The sequence below is a fragment of the Zea mays genome, chromosome 7 (genome assembly GCF_902167145.1).
Source record: "Zea mays cultivar B73 chromosome 7, Zm-B73-REFERENCE-NAM-5.0, whole genome shotgun sequence".
NCBI classification, from domain to species: domain Eukaryota; kingdom Viridiplantae; phylum Streptophyta; class Magnoliopsida; order Poales; family Poaceae; genus Zea; species Zea mays.
Genome location: NC_050102.1, coordinates 171,124,415 through 171,148,324, shown reverse-complemented (window position 1 = coordinate 171,148,324; position 23,910 = coordinate 171,124,415). Strand labels below are relative to the sequence as shown.

General features: G+C 45.5%; 4 protein-coding genes across 4 annotated transcripts; 3 read left to right on the top strand and 1 right to left on the bottom strand.

The window, feature by feature from the left end:
* Positions 1–424: 424 nt before the first annotated feature.
* Positions 425–2,178, top strand: LOC103634369 (transcription factor RSL3). Its single transcript, XM_020541049.2, has 5 exons — positions 425–999; positions 1,076–1,273; positions 1,388–1,453; positions 1,586–1,651; positions 1,781–2,178. Exons 1-5 carry the CDS (start codon positions 541–543, stop codon positions 1,877–1,879), a joined length of 888 nt encoding a protein of 295 aa, XP_020396638.1. The 5' UTR covers positions 425–540; the 3' UTR covers positions 1,880–2,178.
* A 3,198-nt stretch (positions 2,179–5,376) lies between these two features.
* LOC103633376 (pre-mRNA-processing factor 19) lies at positions 5,377–6,260 on the top strand. Its single transcript, XM_020541145.2, has 4 exons — positions 5,377–5,541; positions 5,636–5,713; positions 5,788–5,884; positions 6,130–6,260. The coding sequence occupies exons 1-4, from the start codon at positions 5,392–5,394 to the stop codon at positions 6,174–6,176; spliced, it is 372 nt and encodes a 123-aa protein (XP_020396734.1). The 5' UTR covers positions 5,377–5,391; the 3' UTR covers positions 6,177–6,260.
* A 4,547-nt stretch (positions 6,261–10,807) lies between these two features.
* Positions 10,808–17,464, bottom strand: LOC103633375 (formin-like protein 13). Its single transcript, XM_008655081.4, has 4 exons — positions 15,801–17,464; positions 15,515–15,711; positions 12,432–12,670; positions 10,808–11,899 (listed from the first exon to the last, which is right to left on the bottom strand). The coding sequence occupies exons 1-4, from the start codon at positions 16,934–16,936 to the stop codon at positions 11,090–11,092; spliced, it is 2,382 nt and encodes a 793-aa protein (XP_008653303.1). The 5' UTR covers positions 16,937–17,464; the 3' UTR covers positions 10,808–11,089.
* Positions 17,465–20,191: 2,727 nt separating this feature from the next.
* On the top strand, positions 20,192–23,432 carry LOC103633374 (uncharacterized). The gene is made up of 2 exons (XM_020541238.3): positions 20,192–20,665; positions 21,361–23,432. Exons 1-2 carry the CDS (start codon positions 20,238–20,240, stop codon positions 21,452–21,454), a joined length of 522 nt encoding a protein of 173 aa, XP_020396827.1. The 5' UTR covers positions 20,192–20,237; the 3' UTR covers positions 21,455–23,432.
* The last annotated feature ends 478 nt before the right edge of the window (positions 23,433–23,910 follow it).

The window sequence follows — 23,910 nt, the reverse complement described above, 5'->3', positions numbered from 1 at the left end:
TTACCCCACACAATCTCTCCTGCTCTCCAACCTCTAGCTTCTTCAGGTCGCCACCACTCCACACGATCTGCGAGGCGAGTAATTGCTCAAGCGGCCAAGCCAATCTCGTCCCCAAGATAAACAATCTCGGCAATACTAATCCTGTCCTGTCTGGAGGATTATACAATCCTGTGGCTCGCGTATCGCGACATAATTGCGCATGCGGCTTTCATTACTCTGTCGGTATCAAGATCACAAGACTTGAGCAGCCGCAACAACTTAACACACCATCCCCACGGGGTTGACTCTGAAGATTTTTATTTTTGTTTGCTAGAAAAGCCAGACAATTTGATGCTGATTGTGAAGCTACCATACCATCCTTGGTCAGCAATGGGGGCCACCTGCACGGCTGGGCCGCCCGCACCCTACAAATACCCTCTCGGGGGAGCACACGGCAGGAGCACTCAGGCATTGCAGCATTTCTTTGTCTTTGAGCTGTAGTCTCTCCTCTCCTTCCCTTGAGCCCTCCCGCATTACTAGAGCAGAGAGATCCCACGCTTCATGCCTTCATCTGCGCTACCGATGGAAATCGACATGATGGCTCAGTTTCTTGGAGCAGATGATGACCACTGCTTCACCTACGATTACGAGCATGACGTGGATGAGTCCATGGAAGCGATAGCAGCTCTGCTCTTGCCCACCCTTGACACTGACTCCAACTCCTCCTCTAGCTGCTTCAACGACGACGTCCCCCCACAATGCTGGCCTCAGCCAGGCCATAGTTCTAGCGTTACCACTTTGCTCGGTCCAGCCGAGAGCTTTGAGTTCCCCGTCATGGACCTGTCGTTCCCCACGAGCGACTTCGATCCACAATCACATTGCGCTACCCCCTACCTTACCGAGGACCTGGGCTCTCTGCAGCATGGCAAACATTCACCAGTCATGGAGGAAGAAGCAGCCGACGTTGAACCTGCTGCTAAGAAGAGGAAAGCTAGTGCTACTGCTACTGCTACCGCCAAGGTAACAACCGTAGAGATACTTATGCGTCAATGACTAGATCAGTTGCAGTGTTGTGATCCATGCTGATGCGATGCAGGGATCAAAGAAATCCAGGAAGGCGAGCAAAAAAGATTGTATTGTCGATGACGACGATGTCTATGTTGACCCGCAAAGCTCCGGTAGCTGCACCTCCGAGGAGGGGAATTTTGAAGGGAATACGTATTCAAGCGCGAAAAAGACCTGCACCAGGGCCAGCCGCGGAGGAGCAACTGATCCTCAGAGTCTCTATGCAAGGGTAAGCACCCAAAAAAATCATGTCTTTCTAAAGAGTTATGGGAACACAAACAAGCTACAAAATGGCTGGGGCATGACCTGAATTCTGATGGGAGTATATATGTAAATTCTGCAGAAGAGGAGAGAGAGGATCAATGAAAGGTTGAGAATCTTGCAGAACTTGGTCCCCAATGGAACAAAGGTAAGTTCCTCATGGAACTCTATTTATCTGCAATACATTGTTGTGTGTGTGTGTGTGTCCCACATCTTTTGTCATGTAATGTGGTTGATGCAAATAAATGTCTAACTAACTTGGGTAAATATGGTCTGACAGGTTGACATTAGTACGATGCTCGAGGAAGCAGCACAGTATGTCAAATTTTTACAGCTTCAGATTAAGGTGGGTTATCAGCATCTGAAAGCCAAAAGACTGAATATTTGCCCAAAAAAACAAATCAAATAGCTATGTAATATTATACTGTAAAACTATGAGTTAACACTAACTTTATGTCTAAACAATTACGTGCAGCTGTTGAGCTCTGACGACATGTGGATGTATGCGCCAATCGCGTACAATGGGATCAACATCAGCAATGTTGATCTGAACATCCCTGCACTGCAAAAGTAAATCTCTCCCCAGAGCTGCGGTGCAGGTTCTAACACTGAGTCACATAGGATCCAATTTGTTGTGGATCATCTCCTGTATCATACTTGTAATGAAACACCTTTTCAGTTTCTTTTTGAGAGGAACAGGAGGGGGGTTACCCTCCTAAGTTTCTTTTTTTTTGTTCCTTGGCATTTCCAACAAAGACATGCAAGGAAGCTACCGTGACCATTTAAACGATCAAAGATCGTGGTGATATGATCGACTTCAGATTTAAGATAAATAATTACAATGTCACGAGGCTGGCATTTGTGTTTCTGTAACTTACTCAAAATATCATATTGGTTTATGGGGACAATAGAATTTGAGTTCGGTGGGACACTAGCGCGGAGTCACTCTGAAATCTGAATGGTAAATCGCAGGGGTTTCCAGAAAAGGGGCATAAGACGATAAGTTATAATGGTTCGAACTTGCGTCCTAGTCCAGTGTAGTGATGATCGTAGTATTGCCTGAGGACGGTGTACATCTTTGTGCGTGTGTCGGAAGGAGGAAGGTCTTCCTTTTCATAGCTTAAGGGTAGGACCTTACAGAAGAGACTTGTTTCCTACTGGTAAGGGTGTTAAAAGCGTGATATGTTGCCCTGGTTGACGTAGTGCCTCTGACGTCGTTCGTAGGATCGTGCGTAGTCGTACTCCCGATATGGCATACTGCTCTGTCCGTCCATCATACGGGTCCCTGTAGCGAGTCCCTTGTGGATGTCTACGTAGTAGTGCGTGGCAGCTCTCGTTGGTCAGTCTTATGGTGGGTTGTGCGTTGCGTGGCTTCGCCCGTTGTCATGAGCCCCGCATCACCACCCTGTGTGCATAGTCATACATTCGGTATGGCGCATGTCTTGTCTTTCCTGGTATATGGGTCACTGTAGAGACTTCGATGCTGAAGTCCTCCTACGACTGAGGATGACTGACCCCACAGGGCAGTGGGGATACACCGGAGACCGTCCATGAGGGCGTCCAGTTGTGTTGATGGCGACCTTTCGATGCCGCTTCGGTATGCCACACGCATGTCTAGACGTGTCTTGGTGATGGTGTGTCTTGTCATAGCTGACGTGGTTCAGCAGCACTAGGCTGGGACTTCCCGTCGACTTGCTCAGCGGGGACTTGGTTAGACGCTCTGTTTCGCAAGCTTGCTCGGCGGGGAACTGGTCGGTCGTCCCGTCTCGCAGGCTTACTCGACGAAGACTTGGTCGGCCTCCTCATTTCACAGACTTGCTTGACGGGGACTTGGTCGGTCGCTCTGCCTCGCAGGCTTTCTCAGCACAGACTTGGTTGGTTGCCCTGTCTCGCAGGCTTGCTAGGCAAATGGGCCGGTGGGAGGTTATGGGTCTACTTTGGGTACCCTGTTCCCTAGTACTGACAGTTTCATTTAAATATAAACTAGTTTTTGACATTTGCAAAACTCACCGCCTATGATGATTGGTGATATAGGTTGTTCGACATGATGACGTCCCTATCTCTGTGGCACACATTTTGTTGTCTCTGTCTAAAATTATCATTTATCATCACAACTTGAAGAGTTGAAGTTCATGTTTTAGGAGGAAGCTCTCACTAAATCATTTGCATATGTTCAAATAAAGCTAAAATACTTAACCTAGATATAAAAAATAAGATATAGTAAGTTTATAAAAATAAGATATAGTATGTTTTTAGAGGATGATATAATTAGGGTGAGTATGGTACAAAAATTACTCTTGAAGAGAAGCGGGTTTGCGCCCTAACTCATGTGGTAGTTGTGGAACCCGTAACTGTGGCACCTATTGTTGGTCCTTGAGATACATACATTAGTTTATGTGAGTTTCTAGTTATTGTTGTTCCTTTGGATGCGGAGCTAGAGTAGCCTCATATATAAAGCAGTAAACCTATTTAAGAAAATCTTATAAAATAGTAGAGAAACTGAAAATCAGCAATTCTCGCTAATTATTAGGTTTACGTAAATAATTATATGATTTATATGAGTGAGGATATAGACATTATGAGTGATCCTATATTTTTTTGAAGAAGACATAAGAAGTCTTGGTCATCCAAGTGCTCATGGTCACTGAAAATGAAATAAGGTTATGAGTACCATGTTTGAGGTTTAATAAAAAACCTTAAGGGAACCAAAACATTAGGTGATGCTTTAAAGGGTATGCGAAAATATTTAAAGTGATGCTTGTACCTAAAGGCTTCACTCGGAAAGAAAAAATCAATTATAACGAGACCTTCTTACCTATTTTAATAAAAAGATTGTTTTAGAATAATTATGACGTTTGTTGCTCATTATGATTTAGAGTCATATCGGATAGATGTGAAGGCATCATTCCTACTATCTCGTATACGAGACTAGAGCATCCCACCATCTGTATGTCAGCCAAATACGTTCTGATGAGCCAAATACATCCAGAATAAGACCCACCGGAATCAGAGTATAATGTCGAAAATGGTGGACAAAAAACCTAAGGATGATATATAGACGTCTAATCTATGTAATAAAATAGGAAACATATATGTAAACTAATCCAATCATATAACCCTATTCCTTGGGGGCTATAATCTCTACTAATCCTTATGAGCGGAGCGAGGGCGTCCACCAAGCCTCCGTGCCCCCGCCCGCGCGCGTCTTCCTCCCTACATCCCGCCCCCGCCCGCGCGTTCCTTCCTTGCATCCCGCCCGCGAGCACGCGCCCCCACCAACCCCGCCCCCGCCCGCTCGCGCGCGTCTTCCTTCCTTTCCCACCCGCGAGCACGCGCCCCCACCAACCCCGCCCCCGCCCGCGCGCGTCTTCCTCCCGGCATCGCGCCCCCGCCCGTGACTCGACGGCAGACGTCCGCAGATCCCGCCACCAACCTCGCCGCCGGGTATCTTGCCCCACACCAAACCGCGCCCCTTGCCCTCGCCCTCGGCCACAGGGTGCGCCATGCCCCCGCCCCCCGACTCGGCGCCGTGACCGCCGCCCTTGCTCTCCCCTCCATCCTGCCTCTTTCGCCGCCCCATCCTCCTCGCCCTGGTGCCCAGGCAGCCGCAGAGCGTCAAGCCCCCTCGGAGACACCGTTGCCCGCCCCGCTCACGCCGTTCGCAATCGTCCTCAGATCCGCGACCACCGGCCCGCTCAGGGATCCAAGCATCTCGCCTCCCCGACGCAGCGATCCAAGCATCTCGTCTCGACGGACGCTCGCGTCGGAATAGATGGCATGTGAAGACGTCGTTCACCTCCGTCGAGGACGCCGTCAGCAGTTGCGTACGTGCGTTTGATCTTCCTCTGATGCCGTAGAAATGTTAGTGCCTACTGTCTTAACTATTAGTAGTCACGTTATTAAAAAGCTTATTTTTCTTTTTGTATTCTCTTAGGTTGAAGCTGTTACAGTACATGTGACTCAGAAGTATTTTGTGAGTGCTTCCAAGGATAACTCTTGGTGCTTCTATGATATTTCAACAGGATCTTGCCTGACACATGTTACCTCCCTCACACACATGCACACATATTTTTACTACATTTGAGTATGCATATCATTGTGCATGATTATTTTTATCAGGTTGGCGAGGCTTCAGGACAAGAGGGATATACATCTGCGTCTTTCCATCCAGATGGTCTTATCCTTGGAACAGGAACTACTGATGCTGTTGTTAAAATTTGGGACGTGAAGGCTCAGGTGTGATTTGGTACTGTGGTGTCACTTTATTCAAGTTTGTTTTTAGGTGATCATGCTCTTAAAACATGTCTGATAATGACATTTCTATCTGTAGTCAAATGTCGCAAAGTTTGAGGGTCATGTCGGACCAGTCACTGCTATGTCTTTCTCTGAAAATGGTTACTTCCTAGCGGTACGTAATTTAGATAAAAGCTACGTGCACAATGACAAATTTATTTAGTTTCTAATATTTCCATCACTTTACAGACTGCTGCTCATGATGGTGTTAAGCTTTGGGATCTTCGTAAATTAAGAAATTTTAGGACTTTCTCTTCCTATGATTTGGACACGCCAACCAATACTGGTAAGTAACTTGGCCATGAACAGTTAGAATGGTGCACATGCTTGCATTTGCATATGTATAATTATAGCTATCGGGAGAGGGTCATTTGATGTATGAAATGCAATATCAACTTGTTGCCTTGATACTGTATTCTTTTGTTTGGATCTGCTTCATGTAGAATTTATTTGTTATCTTGTTAACTGGATTTTTTTTTGTTCTTAAGAGCGAGTTTAATGATATGATGTATGCTATTTTTTTCCTTGCAGTGGAATTTGATTTTAGTGGAAACTATCTTGCCATTGGTCTGATATGATGTATGCTATTTGTCTCATATGGAGGAACTCTTTATACTTCCAGATTGTTTTACACTTGGTGCAATTATCAATGGACTCTGTCTGAAAGGTGAGACTGAAGCTGCATTAAGATTCTTTAATGAATACCGCCATAGGAATATAGATCCTGATTTTGTTGGTTTCATGAGCCTTATCAAAGGACTCTAGCAAAAGGAAGGATGGAAGAATCCAGGGGCATCTTGAGGGAGATGTTTCAGTGCAAAGAAGTCACGGAGTTAATAAACAGTGTTGGAGATAAGATTCAGGCAGAGTCCCTTGTTGATCTCCTATCTTCTGCATGTGATCAGGGGAGGATTGATGAGATTGTAACAATCCTAAATGAAGTTTTGGAAATTATCTAAACCCACTGCAGATATAATGATGAAAAAACACTGCACACATACTGCATTGCTTCGTTCAAAATGATATAAAAAATACACTTTTCAAAAGAAAGCAAGATGTAAACTCTACCATTAATTAATTGCTCATTATGTTGTCTGTGCCACTAATTCTATACTATTTTTTTCTTAAACTCTTGTCACCTTACACCCACTTTGGGAGCAAGTTCATGTGTAAGACCATGCAAATCAATGTTCATGAAAATTTTGTAGAGAGTACAGGTTGTCGTCACCTTCACAATATAGACGTAAATTGTGAGTCACCGTTATCTCGCTTTACTTGATACTTGTACGTGAATTTTATATTTGCTAGCTACGTTGTTTCAAGTTAATGAATAAGTATTCATCATAATTCATCCATCAACTATATGGCAATGTCGGAATGGTCAAACCGCTTGCTGTAGGTCGAGCATGGATGCTTTGATTAGTTCATGAGTATCTTTAATCATTTCAGGTAGGGGATTTTCTTATGTTGCTCAGAAGATGTAGTTTGTTTTCAACTACCAGCATGTTCTTACTTTGTTACTGTCATGAGGATTATAGGATTTGTGCTTGGAGATTGGCCACCAGCCCACCAAGGCCTTAGGCTCAGTCGCTCAGGTAACTTACCTCGTTGATTGTTGAATGTAATAAGCCGTAACTTTCTCTGGGACATTATAATCATGTTGCAACTCTTGTTTGAAGACCTAAATGTTAATAATGGTGTGTCTGTCTGTCTACTGCTTGTGTATGTCTGCTACTCATGTTGGATCTCTTGTTTCATATTTTGGGATGTGGAGATAATCTTCGTGTCGCTGGACCGCGACGAGGCCAGCTTCCGGGACCACTTCCAGGGCATGCCGTGGCTCGCGGTACCGTTCGACGCTGCTGGCCTACTACGGCAGAAGCTGTGCGCGCGCTTCGCCATCGAGCGTATCCCTGCACTGATCCCTCTGTCAGCGTCAGTGACGTCGTCCAGCGGGCTGGGATGTGGAGAGGACTCGGTGAGGCTGGTTGGCGAGTATGGAGTAGATGCGTACCCGTTCAGTGCGCAGAGGAGGGAGCTGGAGAGCATGGACGATGCCAGGAGAGAAGGAGGCCGGCTTCAGGAGCTTCTTGGCTGCGAGGAGAGAGACTTTGTCATCAGTGCAGATGACATAAAGGTGAACAAAAAATTCGTGAAATTTCTCATTAATCAAAACTACTTCCATAAGTGCATCCCCCTTTGCATTTTTCATTTTGACCATTTAGTCAACCTGGTTTAGTTTTACAGTTCCTCTTATCCTTTGACAATGTTTTTCTCTTTTCAGATCCCTATAGCTGACCTTACTGGCAAGACAGTCGGCCTGTACTTTGGAGCACACTGGTGCCCACCTTGCCATGTCTTCACCAAACAGCTCAAGGAGGTGTATAACGAGCTGAAAATCTTGAGACCGGGAAGCTTCGAGGTCATCTTCGTTTCGATAGACCGCAGCAAGGGGGAATTCCAAGCAAGCATGAGTTCAATGCCATGGCTTGCCATCCCTTATTCTGACGCTGCAAGGAAAAGGCTTATAATGAAAGAGACTAATTTTGATTGATGTATTTTCTTTGTCATGTGATGAAGTTTGGTAAGGAACCAAAAGAAAATGCCTCCAAGACCAGATGTGATTCAGCTCCGTAAATGTGATTTTTACAATTCTATCATCCTTTGTGTTGGCTGAACCATCGTCCAATACTTTGATGTCTGGTCGTCCAAACAATGCCTGAGTTTGCTTCTCAATCAGTGAGACCATAATTTGTGAGATATTAAAGTTGATAATATAGGTGGTGTTTGTTTTTTAATCGTTGTGCACTAACATTTTATCGAATATTTTTTTAGTCCGTAAAGCTCTTACGATGATTTTCTGGTTATTTCTTTGCAAATGTGATTGCAGCTGTCGATCTTGTCATGTGGATGAACAAGAAGATCTCATGCTCGGTACTTTCTGGTGCCACTGCCATCTGGCTCCTATTCGATGTTATGGAGTAGCATCTCTTCGCCTTGGTGTGTTGATGCCCTAAACTTCTTCTTTTGTTTATTATAGGTTTCTGGTTCCTACAGTTCTTGGGAGCTGTTGCAACTATTATGTGAACTATAATTTTACTATTATGATTGTATTTGTAGCCTACATTTTGTAGAGAAAATAGAGACTAATAGAGAAGGCAGAGGAAGAAGAGTGTTTAAGAAAAGAGAAGGAAAAAAGAGAATAAGTGCCTCCATGTCGGGGTAAGTACTACTGAACTTTTAGCTTAAGTGCCTCCACGTGTTTAAATCATCTTTGCCTTTATCCCTGTTAAGAGTAATATCTGTTCTATTTGAAACTGAGAGTCACTACCGGTGAACCATCTATGTATGTTATCCTACATTCTCTATGATATAAGTAGGTTCTAATTTTTTGGCCGTTCGCATAACAATTTCTGAAAAAAACATGACATAATTCTATCAGAACATTTACGGTATTCTTTTATTGTTGAATAAAACACTGAATGCTAAGGCATGCATTAATCCATACGTCTTGTGAAATACTACGGTCTAGGGAAAAAGTGTGTCTAAAAAATACGACAATATTTTTTCTCTAGAACTGATATGTGACATTTGTGTATTTTTTTGAATCTTAGAAGAACTTCGAGGTTAATATGGACGAACTGAACCATCTACTCGTATCTAAGAACTTGCAAGTTGCAGGTTAATAGGATGCCTGATGTAAGCTTTGTTGGGTTCATGTTGAATGTATTTTTTTGAAATGATTTTGTTTTTGGTGACTGTAAAAATTATGTGAGCATGTTAGTTAATTCTCTGCCTGGCGTGAGTTTGAGGAATGGTTTGTATGAATCCTGCCTATGTTTGCATATTGTTTGCTTGGATAACAACTTGTTTGGATCCATTAGCCCTAGATGCTCTTCTATGCCACTGGAAGTGAGTAATTATGTCGTCGTCACAATACACGGGTATTATATCATGATGCACGGGCATTTTTCTTGTCTCGTGGCAACGCACGAGCACGTACCTAGAGCTCTGCCAGGGCTCTAAGTTCATTAGAGGCTCGCAATTTGTGTTCCGTGGCATCGCACGGGCACCCACCTAGTTTTTCTTAATTGCTAAAGTACATGAATATATACTTATATCTTTTTGCATGTATACATATTTGGCTTGCATGGTGACACATAGCTTGTATGCTTAATTTAAGCTAGTTGTTTATAAATTAGTAGTTGTATAGAATTTGGTATTGTGAATGCATACTTTATGGTTATTTAATATTTTATATTCGCATATGTTGGTAGTTAGATGCATAATTTTAAGGAGTATTATAATAGCATATATGTAATTTAAATGCAAATATAGAGACTTTTTAGGTTGCCTTTCACAACTCTCACGATGGTGGAGTCGTGGTGATGTAGATATGGTTTAGATGCTTATTTTAGATTTTCTTTCCTAAACTTAAGTGGCTAGTTTAGATTTAGAATCTATGAGTTACTTTAAATTATATTTCATAATGGCGTTGTTGAGCACTTCAGATGCAAATCTAGAGTATTAAATTGTTTTTTATAACAGAAAAACATGGGAAATTTGAGAAAGTAGAATAGATCCAATTCTAGTATTATCACTGATGACTAGTCTACATAATTAATGGTCAAATGTCTTCAGAGTTTTTTTTCTAGATTTTTTTTTGCTAGCACGTCTCATGAGGGCTAACCAATTAACGATAGCATTATATATCTGATGGTTATTATTATCAATGATGACTTGATTATATTAAACTGATGGTTGATAATTCTGATTTTTGTGAGGGTTTCTAGAATATTTCTTTTCTAACAAATATTGCGAGAACTCGTGTGTGAACGTTGTCGGTTGGGCCTCCAATTAGTACGATAGTATTACGAAATGGTTGTAATAGTTGTAAGTACAGACCAAGAATAACTTTTCATGCCCACCACATTCTCCTGTCTGGGTTGGCACATCCTTTTTTACTTCGTTTCGTTGTCACCACTTCGGTATCCATCTGTTTTCGTCCTGCCATGTGCTTTCCCATCATTCATCAGCCCTCGATCCTATCTTTCAGGTGCCTCTTCTTGTCTAGATGCAGAGACAGAACAGGCTTGTTTCTGAAGAAACCTTAATCATCGCTCTCGCACCCAGCTGGCTAGATGTTGAATACTAGTACAGCAAACTCCTAGTGTCGTAGTTCTACGCCATGACACAATGTCACCATCAGTTCAGTAAGCTTGCGCCATCTACAAACTTTAAACTAATCACAATTACAAATGTAACAGAGAAAACATACCATAATAAGAAGCCCCCGTCTTTGTACAGCTATACATATCTTTTAACCTTTGTACTTTGTAGAAACTACACAGTAACTTTCACCTATTGAGTTCTGACGTTGGCTACACATGCTCAACAAATCTGCAAGAATCACAGGCCTCGATCCCGAACTACTCTACGCGCCAGAGAAAGAAAAAGAAAGAAAAAAAAAAGGTTTCCTAGTAGTGTTACCCTATGACGAGGAGCTGTCCTCGTCAGAGGAGCTCAGCTCCCTCCGCTGGTCGTTCCGGCGCTGCGGCAGGGAGGTTGTGCCCGCCGAGACGCGGAACGACTTGCCGGACCCCATCATCACCCTCTCCGGCGTCCTGCCGACGGCCCGGCACACGCGGTCCAGCGTCGCGAGGAAGTCGCGCACCACCATGAAGATCCTCAGCGGGTGAGGCTCCTCCTTGACGGCGTCCCCGTGGAAGTACTCCGTGGTCTCCTTGACGCGCTGCAGCGCGCGCTCCCCGGCCGCCTTCACTGCCTCGATCTCCGCGTGAGCACGTCCGAGGAACGCGTCGTTCGCCTCGAAGAACTTCTCGCTTGAGACCTGATCGTCACCGGGACACGTCTGCCTGAGCCGGGAGACGAGCGTCACCTTCTCGAGGTCGGTTTCGAGCCTCGAGACGCTGCCGACCAGCGTGTCCATCTCCAAGGCGGCCGCGCTCTTCACGTTGGAGAGCTCGCTGCTGAGCCCTGCAAGCACTTGAAGGCCGTCCTTCTTGAACTGTTCCTTGCTGGTGCTTCCAGGATTCGCTGCTGCTGCTGCTGCTTGATCGGAACCCAAGCCTTCGGATCGGATGATCTCTTGAACCACGAAATGGAGCACTGTCGTTTTTCCATCCGTCGACTTGATGTCTGCAAGCTTTAGAAGGGTGTCGAGTTTGAAGGCCCTCGCCTCGCCTCGGTTAGTTCCGTCGTTCATGCGGTTCCCAGTCTTGAGCACTGCGTCTAGCAACTTCAGGAATAGCTTGCTGCTCCTTAAATCTGTACAAGCTGCCTGAAAATTTTCTGAAGAAATATTATGTTTTGATAATTGGCCTGAATTTGTGGAGGAACTTGTATGAAATCCACAAGAATGTGTTTGTACTGTGTGCATAAATGCTACAAATCCTAGGAGAAATGTGAAGTTATGAAGCAGTATACTTTAGATAATTACCGACACATGTGTTAGAAATATAGAATGTGACGAATTTATTTCTGAAAATTTGAATATGTGGTAGATTTACTTTCTTAATTCCAATTTCTTCAACTTTGGCCAAATTTATAGAAAAATATACTAACATATAGAGCATCAAACTAGTTTCATTATGTTTATCCATGAAATGTGTGTTTTAATTTGATTGAGCATTTATTTGAAGTTTTGAACTTGTAGGTATTAATATAATTTTCAAAAAAGTTTAGTTGAAGTTAGAGAAGTTTGATTCAGCACGAAGCAAAGTGAACTATAATCTGGAGCGGAGAAATTATTTTGTAGCAAAAGAAAAGTTACAAAACTAAAACGAAAAGCCCAGAGCATCATAGATATTTACCTCTAGCGTTCCAAAAGATTTCTTTAAATAATTCACTTCAGCGCCAAAGTTTGCTCTGTACAACATTGCGTCTACTCTTTTGAAGGCAAAAGGAACATCAAGTACATCTTTCAGAAAGCGTTCTGCTGGATCAAGTTTTGATATATCGCCATTATAACCTTTTAATTTCAGTTCTTCTTCTTTGGTTGGTGCCATCTTAGCTAGTGTTTCGTAGAACTCAGACCCCAGATCTCCATTTCCTGTTGAACAATTCAAATGGCATCAGCTAAAGGAACAAAAAGGATGGCAACTCCAAACTGCGACCACAGCAACCAGAGATTGACTTATGACAATAGAAAACATCAAGAGGGCATCAACTGCGGATGGACTGTGCATGTCAATATCTGAAATAGGGTGATAATGTGCTATGCTGCCCTATCACTGACTCATAGACTATCGGGGTTTTTTTTTGAAACAGAATAGGCTATCAGTATTAGTGCACAGCATTTCCCATTTATTGGTGATTTTTAATTATGTGGCTCGTGTATCATGTCAACTGTACACGGTGATTTTTAATTATGTGGCTCGTGTATCTTGTCAACTGTACATAAGGATTTAACTCAGTACTGTGTTATAAAAAAAAGTCAGCACTGTAAATGGTATTCTTGCAATCAAATTGAACTGACTGTATAGATGAGATATGTTGGTTGTGAACAATAAACGAGGGGCATGAATTGAAGCTTGTTAGATCCAACAGACATAGCTAATCAATGTTTCCATGTGACTGCATAAGAAAAAACTGATTCATAGGCCCACTACGACGCCATGTACAGCAAAATCTTATTTCTACAAAAGGAAGTCCCTAACAAAATGAACTCGGAAGGTCATGACAGCACAACTTAAATGTTCATCATCAAAAGGTTCATTGTGAAATTTTTTTAAAAAAGGTTCGTTGTGCTAATGATTCTGGTTCGTGTATGCCAGGTAAGGACTGCACCTAAGTGTAACAATAAGAAGCAATTTGGGACAAATGTCACAAATCATTTCAGGAACCAGTATGGGGCCAATTAGGTCTGAAGGTATACTGTCCATGGTGAAATAATTGCTAAAGAATCTATCAAACGCATACCCTACAAAGAAAATAAGATAAACTAGAAAATAAAGCATAATAATCATGGATGAAGTGGCCACCCGACCACATTTCAATTTTTTCTTTTGTGATTAACAACTCCTCTGTACTAACCAATTAATTTTGGTTGAGAATAAATTGAGAAGCTCCTATATTTAAATTAATAAGTACAAAGGCAATAGTTTAAACTTCAATTACCGCATGAAACATCAAATTATGTATGCAAAACAAAGATATTTTTTGTTGAGAAGAAATTGAGAAGCATTATCTGGATCATATTTAGATATATGGCAGAGTTTCCGCATTTTGATAGCTAGACTGTCAACTGCTATTTATGCTGAGAACTGTTAGCAAAACAATAGTGGTTCAACCATTCTCAACCTCCTTCTGATCTCTGTAGCTAACAAATACCCACTCCATTCCAAATTATAAGACGTTTTGACTTTTCTAGATTTTCATTATGTGCCTAGACATAGTGTATAACCTAAGTGCATAGCAAAAGCTATGTATCTAGAAAATTCAAAACATCTTACAATTTGGAATGGAGGGAGTAACATTTAAGGAATTCTTAGCATTGAAAGTCAGACGACTCTCTAGGGAAAAAATTGATTAACTCATGACACATTCAACTAATAAGACCAATGTACTACTTTTATTATAAGAAGCACATCAAATAATCATGGAATCAGTGAACCTACTGCAACAACTTTTATAAGGACCTGAGCTGGTTGGAGGTATGGGTGTAAAGTAAACCCCCCACACCCAGGTTCAAGTCCTCTTTAGATCACTTGCAAGAGAGAAGTTGATGAGCAGATGATGGCCTAGACATGAATATGCATGTTTTAGGAAAAGCGAATGACAGTAAAGTTTTCCATTCTATTAAAAAATGATAAATTCTGAAGTCTAAAGCAACTGAGGGTTCAACATATCACTTGTCCAATTTAACACTTGTAACTACATCTGTCACCAGTTTTAAAATTGCATATCTGTAATACAACATAATCACAAGACAAAGAAGTTGTAAAGCCGTAAAGGTAAAGAACCTGCATCTTTGTGACAGATGCAGTTTGCTTCTCCAACGCACGTCCTAATCTACGTCCTGATCAAACTATGACCTACACGACGTGACTCATGATGCTAATCACTGATGGTTCACAAAAATATTTACACCAGCTAATCAAAATTTAACAACAAAACTACATGAGCAGATAAGACTAAAGTTTTATTTGGATGCAGTAATTGAAGCTGGACTATCAGTAACAGAAGCTTATTTGAAACATATGGTGCCTTTCAGAAATGTAATAGAGGAGTAATAGTGTAAACATGATCCTCGCTGGAACGCATTGCATTTAGTCTATGGGATCATGAAAGTAACCCCTCACCAAAGAAATCTTGAGTGTGACAATTGGTGGTCAAAAAGCAGGACAAGTATAGGGGCCTTCACTATCACCATACATCTAAACAAAAGAAAAGGTGCCTTGTCGGGAAGTAGGAGATATTCGATGGTATGGTAGGGTTTTTTTTGTAAGCAATACGGTAGTTTTGCACAGCTGATAGTTGTGTAAGTAACATGTGCTTTGGGGTGGGGGGGGGGGGGGGGGGGGGGAGCAAATCATTAACCCTGAAAGTTACGAATTTAAGTATAGATCCCCACAAAAAATCCCCCAAACAATTAGACAGTGTCCTTTTTTGATATCCAGACATTAAAAAAGAGACGTCAGATCACGTATTTGCGGGAGTGGTGACAAGCACTTAGATTTTTATTTTAAAAAATTGAAGAAAATATTCTTGAGATTTTTTTAGGCACCAAACGGCAGGACCCAATTCACTTGTCAAGTTGCTGTGTGTACTTTGTTTAGCAGTAACCAGATTGTACTGTGAGGACATGTGGACATTGGGATTGCACAAGAACGCCTAGAAAATTCCAAGCTTCGCTGGGGACCAGACTTGTAAAGAACTGAGAGCACAAACTCACCGTGCATGAGTGCTCCAATCACGTCACTCGATGTCACATTCAGCACCTTGAGCATGATCGCGACATTCTGCAGCCGCTTCGGGTCGAGCAGCCGGCTCTCCTGCTTCCCGGCGCCTCCCCTCCTCGCCGCCTGATCCGAATTACCCACGCCGCCGGAGTTGTTCAGGAACAAGCTCTCAATTGCCGCCTCGTCGACGCTGCACCAATAACCACGCAGTTTCCTGCTCAGTGCAGAACGATGGAGTGTTGTGGAAACATATGGATGGGAGAGGCGAGAGGGTCGCACCGGAACGAGTCGGAATTGTTGACCTGGTCCCAGACGGTGGTGCGGCCGGAGATGGCGCGGAGCTTGTCCCAGTGCAGCGGTTTCAGGCTCGGTGGCTTCGGCGGCCGCGCTCTCCCGCCGTGGCCATCCGGGTTCTCACCTCCCCTGTCCTGACCAGAGGGTTCAGGGGGATTGGTTAGCGCCAAACTGGCGAGGACGGCCGGGGGTGGGGACTCCTCGGGCATCGGCCGCAGCAGCCTTTGCCTCGGCGGCGGCGGGGGCGGCGGCGGACGACCAGGTCGGGGGGCGTTAGCTTGCGGCGGCAGCGGCGTGGGCGTGGACGCGGGAGCAGGCGCGGGTGGTTGAGCCACTGTCGGCTCCACGGTGCTGCGCTGGCTCGTGCTGCGGCTGAACGAGGACTTGGCGGTCTTGGGCGCGGTGTAGTACGTGGCCTGGTCCTCCTCGTCGGAGGAGTCCCCCGTGGTGGTGGTCATCGGCGGCGTGGACGCCGGCGGAGGGGGCGGCTGTGGCGCCGGCCGCTTCAGCGGCGGCAGCGGGCGGAGGTCGGGGCTCGGCTGCTTGACGAGCGCGAGCGGGCGGAGGTCCGGGCTCTGCGGCCGGTGCCGGCTCACCTCCACCATCGTCGTGAGCGGGTCGAGGTATATCGCGTCGGACGCCGTCGAGCTCGGCGGCGGCGACCGCTGGTGCCGCGCGCTGCTCCCCACGTCGCTGGCGACCCTCACGGCGACGGCGCCTGGCCGCGACGACTTGACGGCGCGGAGGCCGTCGCCGCCCACGCCCCCGCCTCCTCCGTCGGAGCGTCGGCGCCACAGGAGGAAGCACGAGTAGAACGCCACCGCGAGCACGACGAGGCCCGTGGCGAGCGCGATCGCGACGGCGTTGGTGACGGACCGCCCGCCGCCCTTCGACGCGGCCGACGCCGCCGCGGCCCCAGCCGCCGCCGCCGGCGGCGGCGGCGGCGGCACGATCGAGTCGTCGAACCCCGGCGGCGGCGTGGGATCGACGGGGAAAAACGGCTGGTGAAGCGACCTCCGCTGGATAACAACGCCGTCCTCCGCCGCCGCCGACAGCAACAGCCCAGCTACCGCCGCCGCAACGAGCAGCGCTCTCACAACAACTTCCGTTCCTCTCGTCATCGAACAGCTCTGGTAGAAAACAAAATACTACTCTAAAAGAAGAAGGGACCCTGAATTCTCCTCCGGAACTTTTTTTCTGAAAAAACAATTATGCCGTTGCTTCCGTTTCTTTTTCTTTTTCTGGCGTGGCCTCCGGAAGGAGGACGCCGAGGATGTTGGCAGCCTCCACCGTCGCCGAACCGAAGTGGCAAATGAGTGTGCGGCGCTCTACGCCTCTACCTACGCTCCAAGAGGATGAAGAGAGCCGATGCAGCTCTTTAGAAGGACCAGCACACTGACATCTGGCCCATCTGGGCCCCGTGTTCCAGGGAACAAGCACGGCCAGTTAAGTCAGGGAATAAATGTACGGGGGTTGATTCCTGCAGATTGTTCTGGTTCAGGACTTTAGACGGGGCCCCGTGGGCGGTGAAGCCAAGAGCGAGCGAGCCGCCATTTCGGCGTGTTCAATCGGGTCGGTCATCAATGCTGAGCCGTCAATGACACGCCGTGTCCGTTCGTCGCGTGGCGAAGCAGAGCAGTGAATGAAGTGGCCGCTCCTGACACGAGCGGCAGTACTACTACTAGTGCACAAGAAACCGCCGGCGTGGGCCACGCCGGACCCCCCACAGGAAATCTTACGGCCATCGGCAGCTTCCCATCTACCCCGCGCTGCTCTAGCCTGCTCAGTTAACATATCGCTGCCGTGTGGGACCGCTGAGATTGGGGTCAGCATGTCAGTGGGTGATACGGGTTGCTGCGAGGTACAAGTGTAGAATGAGGTGAGGCAGGGTGGCTTTCTCGTCATGTTTCGTCGTCGTCCTCGGTGGGCGGAGGACCGTGAGAGTGAGTGAGTTAGTATGCTACAGTGTCCGTGCGTGTCAGTGAACTTCATAGTGGGGATAACTCGCATGCCGTGTCGGGACGCGGGGGGGCGCACGTGACGTGGCACGCCGCGGCGAGCTCGTGCCGTGGCTATAACAGCGGTGGATGTGAACCTGCGAAAGCCTCGTGCTGTCGTGCGGTGCATATAGCTACATAGAGCCTGCAAAGCTGTAGAGCATGGCGCCTCTGGAGTCTGGACTGAGAGAGTGAGAGATCGTCGCGAATTTCCTTTTCCTGTTCGCAGATTCGTCGCCTCTTCCACGGCTTCCACTACAACCACCGAATGCACACGGCACAGCGACTGTGGGGCCATGGCCGGTCACGCACAGCTCCTCCGCGTCTGCCTGAGCCCTGGCCGCGTCAAATCGACGGAGTGCCGTGGCGACTTGACGAGGGGCTGTGGCACTAGGATAGTAATGGATTGGATTACGATTGAATATTGCAAAATCGGATCCCAAAACCAATATCTGTTTGTTATTATACTTACGGGTAGAAATTTGTATCCATGTTTATGTCGATCGGATTTCGGATGGGTTTCCAATATCCATCGGATATAACATACTCGATTATTTTTTAACGATTCAATTGCATAATTAATCAAATTTCTCTTCAATTCATCATCATACACAATTAAAAACTTAATAAAAAATATTATTATGAACTTGGATAGGACCACGTGGCACAATGCAGGAACCAACAAGTCTAGAAGGAGTGACCAACAGTGGGGAATTAAGAGTGTTAGACATGGGGTTCATGGAGTTAAGGTTTACCCTTTACAGTGTATTATGGGCTAGGCTAAAAAAAATATATATCGATTATCCAACGAATAACCCGCATGTGGGAGATAATATACTAATCCTTGTCCAGTCAACTTTGGATCGGATACAAACTTAGCGCACGGTTAAAAAAATATGTACATATCTAACTCCGTCAAATCAGATATTCGATTAATATCCGAATCCATGAGGGAAATTGTCATGCCCAGCCCAGTGGCACGACGGCAATCGCGGAGAAGTTTCCTCCAAGAGTCCAAATCGACTGCATAATTCAGTACTGCAGCATGTTCTGCGCGGACGAAGACTTTGGTGGTCGGTTGCAGAGCGGCGAAGATCTGGAGAATTTTTGACCGAAACCAGCCAAAGAATGCTGATAAAATTCTTCCTTTTGTCATCCGGCCATACAGTCGAGTTCAAAACCAACAGAGATGTGCCAAACGTGTTCATGATCTCGCGTGCACGAGGACCGGACACAAAGCTCCGTCGCCTGCGCTGTGTGGGGGCTTCTTTCCAGCTTCACATTCATCCAGACTTTTGACGCAGCATTCCGTCCGCTTCAGCCTTCCACGTACCTTTTTTTTTTCCGAGTCGGAGGAGCATAGCCGCCCTCTGAAGCAAGCAAGCGCAACGCTGCTGCCGGGAAAAGACTGTCGCGCTGTACTATACCCGTTACCCGTTCACTGCTGCTGCTGCTGCTGCTGCTGCTGCTGTCCGTGGCCCCCCGTTCGGTGCACGCGCGCCCTACCCTACCCTTTTTTTTCGCTGCCCATGTGTGCGGATCCTTCTTCAGCGTGGAATCGAATGTGCGTTGCGGGGGCGGGGCGGGGCTCGGCAGTTGGTTCCGCTGTCACGTTGCTATAAAGCGACCTTAATCTCTAGGTGCCTCCGTGCCGTGCGTGCCTAGCCATATCGTTCTTTCCGAATCATTAGTTCCGGGAATAAGAACAGGACCACGGACCTACAGTAGTACATATAATCTGAGATTTTATTGTACGGCCTTACGTTTTTATGGTCTTTAAGTCTTTACAAGCGATCTGATTCTATAATCGTAGAAACTAAAAAAATGTATGCTCCTGGCGTATCCAGCATTTAACTATATGGTATCTCAGTTAAAATATTTATATGTACATTTTGTCAAATTATTTCGGTCAAACCATTTGGTAATTCAGTGATAATTTTAAAATTTGAACATTATTTGGTATGCATACACTAAATTACACGATAAATCTTATATTTAAACATTAAGTTAAAAACAATAATAACTCTTAAATCTAAAAATCAAGTTAAAATACTCTCAAACTATAATATCCCTCTGTCCTAAAATATAGAGTAGTTTTCTGTCCCTTTTTATGTCAACGTTCGAATGAATGGTAACAAATATAGACATACATGTGATTTCCATTCATAGATTAATTAATGAATTTATATTTAGTTTGAAATCTATACTACCTATTAAGGCTGCAAGGGGTAGGCTGCCTCCCCTGGTTCTGCCTTCGGTGAATCTACACCGTCCAATCGCTTCCGTAAATCTACACCGTCCGTTCGCCCACGCCCACGCCCACGTTCGTCCGCCCGCCCACGCCCACGTTCGTCCCCCGGGATCAGGCTGGGAGATTGCCGCCGGGCTCAGGCGGGAGGAACTGCGCAGGATCACCGGGAGGGAGATGGACGGGCTCCCGCTCGATGGGTTCGACTACGCGTCCATCCTCGGCCAGTGCTGCGAGCTGCCAATGGGGTTCGTGCAGCTTCTCGTGGGCGTCGCCGGCCCGCTCCTTCTCGACCGGGAGCCCTTCCGCGAGGTGGGCAACGCCTTCCTCCTCTCCGGCGGCAGCGAGGGCATCGTCGCCGACGGGGCAGACCCCGCCGGCCCGCTCCTTCTCGACCGGGAGCCCTTCCGCGAGGTGGGCAACGCCTTCCTCCTCTCCGGCGGCAGCGAGGGCATCGTCGCCGACGGGGCAGACCCCGCCGGCCCGCTCCTTCTCGACCGGGAGCCCTTCCGCGAGGTGGGCAACGCCTTCCTCCTCTCCGGCGGCAGCGAGGGCATCGTCGCCGACGGGGCAGACCCCGCCGCCCCTGCATCCTCCTTCATCAAGTGAGGAACTCTCTCGGCCCCACGCCCGCCTCCCTCCTTTCCTGGCTTCCGTTGGCTGGAGCCTGGAGGACGCACAGTGTTTGGCCGTAGTTTCTAGAAGCTGGTGTGATGATAGACAGATAGAGCTAAGGAAACGGTGGAGTTGTAGCGTGCCACTGGGGTTGGGAACTGGTTGTTGGAGCTGCCGCTGCACTGCTCGCTTGGTGCCACAATTGGTGGAAAGGTTTTGCTCCTGGGTAATGATCAGTGTGTTGCTCGTAATGATCAGTGTGTAGCGCGCCACTGAGGAGCTGGATGCAGACGGGGAATGTGCTTAGCCTATTTTAATTTGAGGTGCTGCTGCCCACATTCATCTTAGAGTGGGGCTCAGTTGTTTGGTTGTGTTAAACTAGCTGTTTCGGTTGTGTTTTATGGCTACCTTTTTACATTATGTTTAACATGTACTTACATATAGTAAAGGGTAACGCACACCACGAACAAGAGCAAGCTTTAATTTAATTGGTCTTATCCCTTTTTGTTACATTAGTCACCCATTCTGTGGAGTTTCATCCCGTTTGTGTACAATTTTCTTTTCAACGAACACAAATAGGCTTAAATTTGTGCAATTGACTTTACTAATTGGCTACTTCTGTAAGACTTAAACCATGTGGTGTGGTACTGAATTTGATATACTTCATGTCCTGGCTTACTCACAGGTTTGTGAATATTACATTTTGGAGAACCCCAGAAGCTGCGAAATCACACGCAAAAATGGCACATAGTTTGGAGAACCCCAGAAGCTGCGTTTGACCCGTATCGCCATCATCAGCGAGGACAAGTGCAAGCCCAAGAAGTGCCGTCAGGAGTGCAAGAAGAGCTGCCCCGTCGCCAAGACCGGTAAAATCCCTATCCCCGCTCCATAGCTTTGGCAATTCGGACCTTAGATTTAGATCCTGAGGACTCTGTTAGAATCCCATGAGGAATCCCATGATATTAGGGGAGACCAACAGGAATTTTGGGAGGAAGACGGGTATGATTCGGGTGGCGAGAAAGAACGCAGAGAGAAGTAAATCTGATTAGTCTATTCTTGCTCTTGCCCCTTTCAATCCGGCGCACTGGGTTTAGGACTTAGAACACCCCTGCACCCCTGCTACTTCCGGTTCTGGTATACACCAAGGCATGCATACATAGGCCTACTTGAAAGTTGAAGCAAAATAGAAGGCTAACACCAGGTTTCATTTGTAGTTGATAGTTGACTAAGTAAGAAGCCTGATCCACTCCAAATAGAACACCCGAATTGCAGAAGTACATTCTTCGTATATATTGCACAATTGACCATTGTTTAGTGTGTGGACATCATTCACTTATAAATTCATATCGTTATGTGGAGAACTAGAGAAAAGTGGTCGTGCTTCATGAACCCGAATTGCAGAAGTACATTCTTCGTATATATTGCACAGTTGACCATTGTTTAGTGTGTGGACATCATTCACTTGTAAATTCATATCGGTTATGTGGAGCACTAGAGAAAAGTGATCGTGCTTCATGAACCTTCCTTCATACAACCAATACCCAGGCTCAAAAATATACAGTCTAAACAACCAAATGCTACCTCCAGTATGGTATTTAGAATCATGAATTTCAGGGTCCCATGGTACACTTTGACATTACCTGACCAACCTGAAAATTTGATATGGAAGGGCTTCACCACCAGGGAATCTGTTCATGCGTGGTGAATTCGATGCTAGAAAGGGATTTTGTTGACTCGTTGGTCCCCTTGCAAGATCTGAGGAATCGGAACCGCCAGCATCTTAAGGGCCATTTTTTCAGCTGTAGAAATTTGGTTAATATCTCTTGTTTAGTGAATTAAATAGATTTTTTGCACATGTTGCTGGATGTTTAGTTCGTACTGTAACTTGTGAAGATCCAGTGTCCAAATACAGTATCATCAATTTCACTGAAACAGATACAATATATTGATCTCTTCTCTCTATGGCTGATGCATTCAATCAAAGATCTATGTTTACTTTTATGAAAAATAAAGATTTATATGCAGCTGCCAGTAGCCAGCGAGTATTTGGTTTGAACCCACACTGCTAAATTGCCTCTCTCCACAGAGTCGCGACGTTGTAAGAACTAAGTTGAACAGGTTTCACGTCGTGTGATGGTATTAAGAGCCTCGACATCGGCTCAGGCATCGGCTGGATAGGCTCAGACATCGGCTCAGGCTTCGGCTCCAGTTATAAACATTATCCACATTTTTTCATTGCTGTGCATACTCAACTGAAACTGAAGTAACCAAATTTTATTTGAGTGCACTATTATTATACAGACTCAATTGAAGCCGAAGTACACAAAATTTAGTAAGCATCCGAGTGCACTAATACAAACTACTACAACATAGCCCTTTCTGCATCTTTGTACATCCTATTCTTCCTATGGACATTCTCAAGGTCTGCACATAATTGTCGATCAAAACAAAAGAGCATGCCAGTAGCACCATGCCGCATCTAGCGCTGGTTCGCATAGGAGCCTTGGTGCGGCACAGCCGCAGGGATTTTTTCCCCCAATCTCGAATGCGCGGCTTTGTGTTTGTGTCCCAGGTGACCAATCACAGGGGCTCCAATCAGATATTATTTTTCCCTTCATCACATGTATGCAGTGGTTGATAAGCGGTGAGTACTGTCACATGCGCCAGACGATGCAAAATATACGAATCAGTGGTTGATAAGCAGTGAGTGTTGTCACATGCGCCGAACCATGCAGTGGTTGATAAGCAGCCACAGGATCAGGTGTGTTTTCTGTAATGCTCCTCTTTATCTTCTGTAATTTTTTACAACTGCTGATGTGACTTTGCTTTTTATATGGGCTGTAAGTTTCAGTAATATTTTTTCATAACTTCTATCATTATTGAATACTTATATTTTGTATCCCTTTTTCGCTGAACCTTCTTGCCTTATGTTTGAACATGCAACATTTCAATTGGGGTAGGAGGTACCAAAGGAAATGAGCAAAACATAGTATACTGTCTCAGATGCTGCAGGTGCACATCATGTCCATTTTTTTAATCATTCAAGTAATGCCATTTGCCAATTGGTTATAACTTCTTTCATTCTGTAACTGTTTAGTTTGATGCAAATAAATTGCAATGGTGTTCGTCAGAGCCAAACATAGCAGACAACACTGCTTTAGTTTGATGCAAATAAATTGCAATGGTGTTCGTCATAGCCACCAACTTCTCCAAAACAAATGTCACAGAAAAATAT

What these genes read in the sequence shown, in the direction of transcription:
- LOC103633376 (XM_020541145.2), top strand. Translation starts at nt 5,392, where the DNA reads ATGCATATCATTGTGCATGATTATTTTTATCAGGTTGGCGAGGCTTCA. An exon ending in TTTGGGACGTGAAGGCTCAG is followed by an intron (nt 5,542 to 5,635) that starts GTGTGATTTGGT and finishes TTCTATCTGTAG; the next exon opens with TCAAATGTCGCAAAGTTTGA. An exon ending in GGACACGCCAACCAATACTG is followed by an intron (nt 5,885 to 6,129) that starts GTAAGTAACTTG and finishes TTTTCCTTGCAG; the next exon opens with TGGAATTTGATTTTAGTGGA.
- LOC103633374 (XM_020541238.3), top strand. Translation starts at nt 20,238, where the DNA reads ATGGACGGGCTCCCGCTCGATGGGTTCGACTACGCGTCCATCCTCGGC. An exon ending in CCTGCATCCTCCTTCATCAA is followed by an intron (nt 20,666 to 21,360) that starts GTGAGGAACTCT and finishes GCTTACTCACAG; the next exon opens with GTTTGTGAATATTACATTTT.
- LOC103633375 (XM_008655081.4), bottom strand. Translation starts at nt 16,936, where the DNA reads ATGACGAGAGGAACGGAAGTTGTTGTGAGAGCGCTGCTCGTTGCGGCG. An exon ending in GATTGGAGCACTCATGCACG is followed by an intron (nt 12,671 to 15,514) that starts GTGAGTTTGTGC and finishes ATTGTTCAACAG; the next exon opens with GAAATGGAGATCTGGGGTCT. An exon ending in AATCTTTTGGAACGCTAGAG is followed by an intron (nt 11,900 to 12,431) that starts GTAAATATCTAT and finishes GAAAATTTTCAG; the next exon opens with GCAGCTTGTACAGATTTAAG.
- LOC103634369 (XM_020541049.2), top strand. Translation starts at nt 541, where the DNA reads ATGCCTTCATCTGCGCTACCGATGGAAATCGACATGATGGCTCAGTTT. An exon ending in CTCAGAGTCTCTATGCAAGG is followed by an intron (nt 1,274 to 1,387) that starts GTAAGCACCCAA and finishes TAAATTCTGCAG; the next exon opens with AAGAGGAGAGAGAGGATCAA. An exon ending in TTTTACAGCTTCAGATTAAG is followed by an intron (nt 1,652 to 1,780) that starts GTGGGTTATCAG and finishes AATTACGTGCAG; the next exon opens with CTGTTGAGCTCTGACGACAT.